The 9951-nt window shown below is 48.2% G+C and overlaps 1 protein-coding gene across 1 annotated transcript in view; it reads right to left on the bottom strand.

Moving 5' to 3' along the window:
* The window catches only part of LOC123139557 (protein CYPRO4), a 9000-nt gene extending 8418 nt beyond the window's left edge, over positions 1–582 (bottom strand). The window contains exon 1 of the mRNA XM_044559336.1: positions 541–582. Within this exon, the coding sequence (XP_044415271.1) occupies positions 541–582 (42 nt within the window). The remainder of the gene's footprint in view (positions 1–540) is intronic.
* Positions 583–9951: the final 9369 nt, after the last annotated feature.

The following is a 9951-nucleotide window of genomic DNA, read 5'->3' as shown; positions in this document are numbered from 1 at the left end:
TCAAACAACTTCATCCCCTCCAACCACCCCTGGATCATTGTTACTGTGGTATTTATTTGTAAGTTATCACGTATACTTGCGTACAGTATCATGCTATTTACACGAAAGTTATTGGGGGATGTTTTTAAACACCCCCCCTCCCCGGTTCAAAGTCATCACGGTGTTTGCGCATGAGTTATCAGGTTTGTGGTGTGTAAGTTCTCATGCTTTTACGCCAAAGTTGTTGGGGATGTCTTCAACAACTTTTACTCCTGGGTCAAAGTTATCATTGTGTTTGTACATAAGTTATCAGGTCTGCGGTGCGTAAATTACCATGTAATTCACACAAAAATTACCGGGGACATGTTTCTTCAACTTTATTTTCCCGGTGTCAAAAGTTATCAACGTGTTGCACATAAGTTATCAGGTCTACGGTGCATAAATTACCATGCTATTCACACAGAAGTTATTGGAGGTGTATTACAACAACCCCCCCCCCCCACTGTTAAAATTACCATAGTATTTGTACGTAAGTTATCAGGTGTAAGATGTGTAAATTACCATGCTCTTCACATGAACCGGCTCACGGGACTCGATGTTCATTGTCTCCCATGCCCTACTCTTCCTCGTTGAAGCCCACAACCGGGACGGTGCCGTTGGACGTGAGATTGATGATGGATCCGTTCTAGGAGGAGCCGACGTCATGACGACGCGGTTGCAGAGCCCGCACTAGAGCACCATACAGGGGGCTAGAGAATGCGACTCTGTCTCGCCAACTTCCACCGCCGCGAGGGTTATCGCTGCCTTCCACACTCACTGCCTTGCACAGTGGGCACGCCGCGCCATGTTTGTGTCAGAGGACGCCCATGGTGCGTCCTCCAGCTCGGTGCGTCAACGGAAGGGCCGCGCATCCGCCACCATGTTTGGACGCCAGACAGACCGCACCGCCTCCAGTGAGGCAGCGATGGCACCCATGCCGACGGATCCATGCACCATTTGTGCAGACGCAATAGATTCCCGACAGAAGGAGTCCGAGTGCTTCCATTGGGCGGCCTCCCCCGGGAGCGGCGGAGCGCAAACCGTATGGTCATATTCTCTCGGGGCCATGATAATCGAACTAGAGAGGAATCATTCGGATCTATCATAAAAAATCGGTGGTTCGGAAAGTAGCTTTTCCGGTGGTAAAAAAGGGTTAAATAGCTTGGTATACATTTGCTTTACAACAAATACACCTTGTCGAGCTTTTCTGGTGGCAAAAATGGGTTAAATAGCTTGGTATACATTTGCTTTACAACAATTACACCATATCGAGCCTGTGACCATAGTTTGAATCTCAACATGGGAATAGTGTTTTTCTCCCTCCCGCAAGAACTTGAATTTGAGGGTCACCATTTCTTTGCCGAGAAAAAAAATCGAGTGTTGCCATTATTTTCTTGAGAAATTTTTCGAGTGTTACAAGCTGAAAGGATCGATATGGTTGACTAGAGGGGGGGTGAATAGGCAACTAACAATTTTTAGCTTTTCTTTAACAAATTAAACTTTGCATCAAAGTAGGTTGTCTAGATATGCAACTAGGTGAACAACCTATATGATGCAACAACAACAAGTACACGAGCAAGTAAGGGAAACAACACAAGTAAACTTGCAAAAGTAAAGGCGCGAGATAACCAAGAGTGGAGCCGGTGGAGACGAGGATGTGTTACCGAAGTTCCTTCCTTTTAAGGGGAAGTACGTCTTCGTTGGAGCGGTGTGGAGGCACAATGCTCCCCAAGAAGCCACTAGGGCCACCGTATTCTCCTCACGCCCTCACACAATGCAAGATGCCATGATTCCACTATTGGTGCCCTTGAAGGCGGCGACCGAACCTTTACAAACAAGGTTGGGACAATCTCCACAACAATTGGAGGCTCCCAACAACACCACGAAGCTTCACCACAATGGAGTATGGCTTCGAGGTGACCTCAAAAGTCTAGGGTGCTCAAACACCCAAGAGTAACAAGATCCGCTAGGGATAAGTGGGGGGAATCAAATCTCTCTTGTTGGAAATGTAGATCGGGGCCTTGTCACCCAATCTCGAGCAAATCAACAAGTTTGATTGGCTAGGGAGAGAGATCGGGCGAAAATGGAGCTTGGAGCAACAATGGAGCTTAGGGATGGAAGAGGTGGTCAACTAGAGGTAGGAGACGCCCCTTTTATACTCGTGGAAGAAATCCAACCATTATCCACTTAGACCAGCCTGCGACATGCGGTACTACCGCTCCAGGGGTGTAGTGCTACCGCAAGGCCACGCGGTACTACTGTGGAGGACCACGGTACTTCCGCGGCAGCAGCAGAGGTCGGGACTAGCCTGACTGAGCGCAGTACTACCGCTCGCGCGGTACTACCGCTCCCCCTTGGGGTACTACCGCAAGGCAGGCAAGCCAAAGCTTACGAAGAGCGCGGATGAAATAAAATACATCCGTGCCTACTTCCGCTGAAAAAGAAACAGTGCAAAAACCCAACGCGGTACTACCGCGCACGAGGTGTGGTACTACCGTTGAGGCGCGGATGGAAAAAATTACATCCGCTCCTACTGCCGCAGCGCAACGGTACTAGGTATGAGGGCCACGGTACTATGGCTCTAGGGGAGCGGTACTATCGCGGCCTCCCGTGGTACTACCGTGCATGTCGTGCGGTACTACCGTGTGGGCACGGATGTAAAAAATTACATCCGCTCCTACTACCGTACCGGAGCAGCACTAGGCCTGGGAGTTATGGTACTAAGGCTCCGGAGGAGCGGTACTACCGTGACCCCCAGCGGTACTACCGCAGGTGCTTGCGGTACTACCGCTCCATAGAGCAGTACTACCGCAAGTACAGCAGTAGTCGTCTGATTATGCACAACTAGGATAACGGAAAGACGCTCCAAAGTGCAAGGAAAGGTAGGACATGTGTACGAGTTGATTCCACCCAAACCTTTCTGACGCGGACCCCCTCTTAATAGTACGACTCTCCTACGACTCAAACCCACCAAAGAGAAACGTAGAACAACACTGTCTTCAATAGTCTCCGAGGGGCACCAAATCGTCTCGTACCTAGTGATGAAGCATCTGAGAAACTCAAGGCACACGATTAGTCCACAAAAGCATTGTCATCAATCACCAAAACACCTAAGGGATAAATATGCCCTTACAATCTCCCCCTTTTTGGTGGATTGATGACAATACGGGATTTGCACATAGATAAGATAATTTTGAGCAAGGGCAAACCCCACCTCTCTAAAATATAGACGGGCTCCCCCTAGATGTGTGCAATCTAGATGGATGCTTTGGACTGCATAGCACACAAACTAGGATCAACACTCCCCCTATATTGTAGAGACAAAGGCATGATAATTAACATCTAAGTAGAGCATAGCACAAAGGTAGCATAATATATCACAAGCTCGCTAAGATAGATAGAGTGCATATGTCTTACGCCATAAGAAGTAAAGCAACCCAAAGCAACTTAAATGAGGTTCAAAACGAGAAAGCAGCAAGCACACCGAACACGAACGACGACGCAAATCCCTACGCTCTCTCCCCCTTTGGCATCGAGACGCCAAAAAGGCAAAGAGGACACCTACACACAAGGGGTGGCTCAAGCAGGGAACTCATCCCAAGGCTCCTCATCAGACTCCTCGGCTGCAGGAATGGTCTCCTCGACGTCCTCCTCAGAATCAGTCCATTTGTAGCCTTGCTTCTCCATCCACTCTGCCTCTAGGGTGATGCGATCCTCAGAACCACCAGACACGTCCTCGCCATACAGCTTCAAGATCTTCTTGTCCCGGCGGCGACTCTCCTTAGATGCCACGTGAGTCCTGTACTGCCCCTTGGCTTGCATGCAGAAAAGAGTCTTCATCTTGTCCTTCAACTTCTTGGCCCACGAGGGCATAGAGGAACTCTGGGAAGACCTAGCAGCACGGTCCTCAGCAACATCCTCGGCGCCAGCATCCTTCTCATGAACAGCATCCCTAGCAGCAGACGCCTCTGCACGAGTAGTAGTGCTGGCCCATTGGGGCTTGACACGCAGATAGATGGGATCATGGCGAGTCCAGTCTGGAGCAAGGAACTCCTCACCAGGGAACATCTTTTCCCACGTCTTCAAGATCAGCAGAAACAGATAGGGCCCATAGATAGGCACCTTGCGGTTGAACACCGCAAACCGAAGCTCACACCACATGATGTGTGAGACATCAAGTGGATGAGTCTGAGACAAACGAGCCTCCTCGCAAATGAGCATCATATCCACCATATAGGCATGAACCTTGTCCTTGTCACCTATGCGAGGGAACAAGGAGTTGCGAAAGATGCGATACATGATATCCAGAAAAGAGTTGAGCACCAACCCTGTCTTGCCATTGGCGAGCGCCTTCTCAACATAGTATGGCGCAAGCTTGTCCTTGTTGGCAGATTCAGAGTTTGCATGGGTGCGAACACCCATGGGAGTGTTGAGCCGGTCATCAGGAACCTGGAGCAAATCCATGAACTCCTTCCAGGTAGCAGTCAGCTGACGGCCATTGGTCATCCAGGTCATCCTCCGCTCCTCATTAGAGTGAAAGTATACTGAGGCAAAGAACTGACAGATAAGCTCGGGGTCATAGTCAAGGTGAAAGGATATCACATGCTCAATGCCAAACTGCTCCACCAAGTCCAGAGCCTCTCCAAAGTACTCACGGAACTTGTCCTTCCTCATGTGATGCATTTCAATCCATTTCACATCCACGTCGGTATTCTGCTTGTTTTTGATGACATCTAGATAGATGAGAGTCTGTTGCTTGTTCCAAAACAGCTCACAACCTTTGACAGAAGAACGAGGGTGCACATACGGGTGGAGTTGCCTGAGACGGACATACTCAGATTGGGATATCTCGTCCATGCCCTTAGCGGGTTCCTTGTGCTTGCTAGCAGATGTCTTGACATGGCGCTTGGGGGCAGAGGAGCCCTCTGGTGCTTCACCTGGATTGCCCAGACGCTTGGAGCCCGTGTCACGACTGGGATTGGAACGGCGAGAGCCACCACCTGAGACACAAACTCAAAACACCAACGAAACGCAAAGAGAATCAATGCAAAGACCACGGCAAAGCACACGAAACACATAGAAAGTATAAGTGAAAGTTGCCATGAGATAGATGTGAGCCACGGTAGTGCTGCCAGAGCCTGCGGTGCTAAAATATTAGTACCGCTCCAGGTCGCGGTAGTACCGTGCGATGTCACGGTAGTACCGTGGTTGGAGCGGTAGTAAAATTTTAGTACCGCCGTGAGCGCGGTAGTACCGCGCCAGACGGGCGGTAGTACCGGACTAGCAGTAGTACTGCGCCAGACGGGCGGTAGTACCGCGTCGCGTCAGATCCGAACGTCAGTTCGAATCTGAAAAGAACCGTGAAACCATGGCGGCACTACGGTGATCAAATCTAGCACAGGACAAAAATACAAGTATAGTTCCTATGCAAAACTACTCTCCTTCATCCTACTCTTGCATAGAAATAGCCTAATAATCTCTAGAACACACAAGTCTCCCCCAAAAACCTAGATGCAAAGATCTCAACAAAATGAGAAAAAGTTGGGGAAAAACCTTGGTCCATAGCAACAACACGTGGTGGGGAATGATCCCACCGGACGGAATCACGGGAGGGCAGCCGTGGGAGGAGATCCGGCGACGAACGCCGGCTCTATTCTTGAGCGTGGGAGAGAGAGAGACGACGTGGGGGGAACTGTGAATGGGTATGGGGGAGTTAGAACTCCCCCTGCCCATCCTTATCCCCACGTGCCCACGCTAGCGCGGTAGTACCGCATATCATCGCGGTAGTACCGCTCACCCAGGCGGCAGTAAAAAATTACTGCCACGTGGGGGCGGTAGTACCGTGCTCCCCATACGCGATAGTACCGTGAGCTCAAGACACCGCGGGTTTTAACACGAGAAGAAGGTCTTTGCAAGAAAACGTTTCGCACAAGGAAGCCACAAGAACACGCACAAACTAAAGGTAGAAAGACAACAAGAAACCACCATGCGACACAATCTCTCAAAAAGGAGAGGGCGGTGGCCGGAGCCACCTATGTTTGAGTTAGATGGTATGGCACCGCGAAGAATTATCCTTGGGCCCATAACCAAAACTCTTCTTTGAAGCACAAGTACCATCAAAATGGCTAATGTGAAAGAGTTGATCTATTTATGCATAATGGGGGGAGGGAAAGTTCATTGAGAGAACAACACTCCCCCTATGTCCATGCCTACACCTAAACTAGACAACAAGTTGAGTGTGGTGGGGTTGCACGGGTTCAAGTCACATTGCTCGAATCAATGATATTTAGCTCATGCCTTAACTCACGAAATCTTGCTTCATCCAAGGGCTTCGTGAAAATATCTGCAAGGTTATCATGAGTGTTGACATACTTGAGCTCGATCTCCCCTCGCCTAATGTGATCCCAGATGAAATGATACCGAATCTCAATATGCTTCGTCTTGAAGTGTTGCACCGGGTTGAGAGAAATCTTGATGGCACTTTCGTTGTCACACCAAAGAGGCACTTTGTCACAAATGACACCGTATTCCTTTAAAGTTTTCCTCATCCATAAAAGTTGTGCACAACAACTACCGACCGCCACATATTCCGCTTCGATGGACGAGAGAGACACACAACTTTGCTTCTTGGAAGACCAACTCACCAAAGAGCACCCAAGAAACTGGCACCCTACGGAAGTGGACTTCCTATCCACTTTGTCTCCTGCCCAATCGGAATCCGCAAAACCTTCAAGCTTTAAGTTTGCCCCTCTTGGGTACCATAAGCCAAAGTTTGGGGTATGAGCCAAATATCGAAAGATTCGCTTGACCGCCACATAGTGACTTTCCTTCGGTGCGGCTTGAAACCGTGCACACATTCCCACACTCAACATGATATCCGGTCTAGATGCACAAAGGTAAAGCAAGGAGCCAATCATGGAGCGGTATACCTTTTGATCCACCGCTTTACCATTGGGATCAATGTCAAGTTGGCACTTGGTAGGCATTGGAGTAGAAGCCGGCTTGACATCACTTAGCTTGAATCTTTTCAGCATGTCTTGAGTATATTTGGCTTGGTTGATGAAGGTTCCTTCTCTTCTTTTTTTGATATCAAAACCAAGGAAGAACTTCAACTCTCCCATCGAAGACATCTTGAACTAGGAGGTCATGAGAGTGGCAAATTCCTCATTGAAAGCTTTGTTAGGGGAACCAAAGATAATATCATCAACATATAGTTGGCATACAAACAACTCCCCTTTGACCTTCTTAGTAAAAAGAGTGGGATCGATTTGCCCCACTTCAAATCCACGATCTTGTAACAACTCGGTAAGGTGGTCATACCACGCACGTGGGGCTTGTTTAAGGCCATAGAGTGCCTTATCGAGTTGATACACATGATCCGGGAAGTAGGGGTCCTCGAACCCGGGGGGTTGCTTGACATAGACCAACTCATTAATAGGACCATTAAGAAAAGCACTTTTCACATCCATTTGTTGCAACTTAAAGTTGTGATGGGAAGCATAAGCAATCAACAAACGAATGGATTCAAGACGAGCAACGGGAGCAAAGGTTTCACCGTAGTTGATACCCTCGACTTGGGAGTAGCCTTGTGCTACCAATCTTGCCTTGTTGCGAATGATGTTCCCATGAGCATCTTGCTTGTTCTTGAAAATCCACTTGGTTCCAATGACGTTGTGGTTCCCCGATGGCCTTGGCTCCAATCTCCACACCTTGTTGTACTCGAAGTTGTTGAGTTATTCATGCATGGCATTGAGCCAATCCGAGTCTTCGAGCGCCTCATAGACCTTTTGGGGTTCAACACAAGAGACAAACGCGTGATGTTCACAATAGTTTGCTAATTGTCTGCGAGTGCTTACCCCCTTTCTTAGGCTTCCAACCACATTCTCCATGAGATGTCCTTTGGTGGTGAGTTTGGAAGCAATCTTCGCGGCACGACGCTCTAATTCCTCCTCTGATGTGGAAGGAGGAGGGTTAACTTGATAATCTTGAGCGTCGTCTTGAGCTTGTTCTTGATCTTGAGCTTCTTCATGATCTTGAACTTGCTCGTGGGGAAGAACTTGACCTTGGGCATAATTTGGAGTTTCACCACCATCTTGAGATTGATCTTGCCCTTGGTCTTGTTCACGAGGTTGAGGGCCTTCACTTTGTTCTTCAAAAGCGGGTGGGTCTTGAGTAGGTGGTGGCTCCACTTGAGCGGAGCATTGTCCTTCTCCTTCGGCCACAAGGGGTTCCTCAATGGGTAGAATATGACCAATACCCATTCTTCTTATGGCTTGGGGAGGAATTTCATCACCTACATCACAAGTACCACTTTGCTCCACTTGGGAGGCGTTATTTTCGTCAAACTCCATGTTACACGTCTCCTCAATGAGCCCGGTGGACTTGTTGAGAACACGGTAAGCATGAGACTTTGTAGCATAACCAAAAAATATGCCCTCATATGCTCTAGCCTCAAACTTAGACAAACGAACACCTTTCTTGAGAATGAAACACTTACACCCGAACACCCGGAAGTACTTGAGATTGGGCTTGTTGCCTGTGAGTATCTCATAAGGGGTCTTATTCAAGCCTTTGCGGAGATAGAGCCGATTGGATGCATGACATGCGGTGTTGATGGCTTCAGCCCAAAAGTTGTATGGGGACTTGAACTCCGCCATCATGGTCCTTGCCGCATCCATCAACGTCCGGTTCTTCCTCTCCGCAACACCATTTTGTTGAGGGGTATATGGTGCAGAATATTGATGCTTGATCCCCTCATCACTAAGAAACTCATCCAAGGTGTAGTTCTTGAACTCGGTGCCATTGTCACTTCTTATTGTCAAGATCTTTGCATTATGTTGACGTTGAGCTTCATTTGCAAAGTCGATGACGGTTTGTTGAGTCTCACTCTTCCTCTTGAAGAAGTATACCCAAGTGTATCTTGAATAATCATCCACATCACCAAGCAATACTTTCTACCCCCAAGACTATCAAAGGATGGAGGCCCAAAGAGGTCCATGTGAAGGAACTCCAAGGGTCTCTTAGAGTAGATGATAGTAGTGGGAGGGTGAGCCGTCTCATGTAGCTTTCCTTCGATACAAGCACTGCAAGCACGATCTTTTTTGGCAAAACAAACATTCGTTAGTCCACGGACATGGTCCCCCTTGAGAAGACTTTGCAAAGATCTCATATTGACTTGGGCTAACCGGCTATGCCAAAGCCATCCCACGTCAACTTTAGCCATTAGGCATGTCGTGGTCTTAGTGGGTCGCTCCGAAAAGTTAATCACATAGAGACCGTTCTTGACATGCCCAACAAAGGCTACTTTAAGAGTCTTTCTCCACAAGAGGGCCATGGTATCAATGTCAAAGAAGGTAGCAAAACCCATGAGTGCAAGTTGACGAACAGAAAGCAAATTGTATGCAAGGGACTCAACAAGCATGACTTTCTCGATCGTTAGATCATGAGAAATGACAACCTCGCCGAGATCCAATACCTTAGAATGTGATGCATCACCCCACTCGACATTGGTGGGCATAGATGGAATCTTTTGCACGTCCACCACCAAGTCCTTGCTCCCGGTCATATGATTTGTTGCTCCACTATCGAGCAACCATGACCCCCCACCGGAAGCAAACACCTACAAGAGATCAATGCTTGGTTTTAGGTACCCATTTAGTAATGGGTCCTTTGATGTTAGTAACAAGGGTCTTAGGAACCCAAATAGACCATTCAATGTACTCATAAGGAGAACCAACAAATTTAGCATAAACATGTCCATCACTAGCACGGCACAACACATATGACGGGTTAAAGTCGCCGACTTTGTTGGAGGAAATGCTTTTGCCCTTTTGGACGTCAACTCCCTTCACTTTTTCCTTCTTCTCCTTAGGAGCACCCTCTCCCTCTTTCACAAAAGTTTGCTTGAGAGGAGGAGGACGTTTGGTCTTGTCG

This window comes from Triticum aestivum, chromosome 6B (genome assembly GCF_018294505.1).
Source record: "Triticum aestivum cultivar Chinese Spring chromosome 6B, IWGSC CS RefSeq v2.1, whole genome shotgun sequence".
NCBI lineage: Eukaryota > Viridiplantae > Streptophyta > Magnoliopsida > Poales > Poaceae > Triticum > Triticum aestivum.
This window is presented reverse-complemented; position numbering and strand designations above follow the sequence as displayed.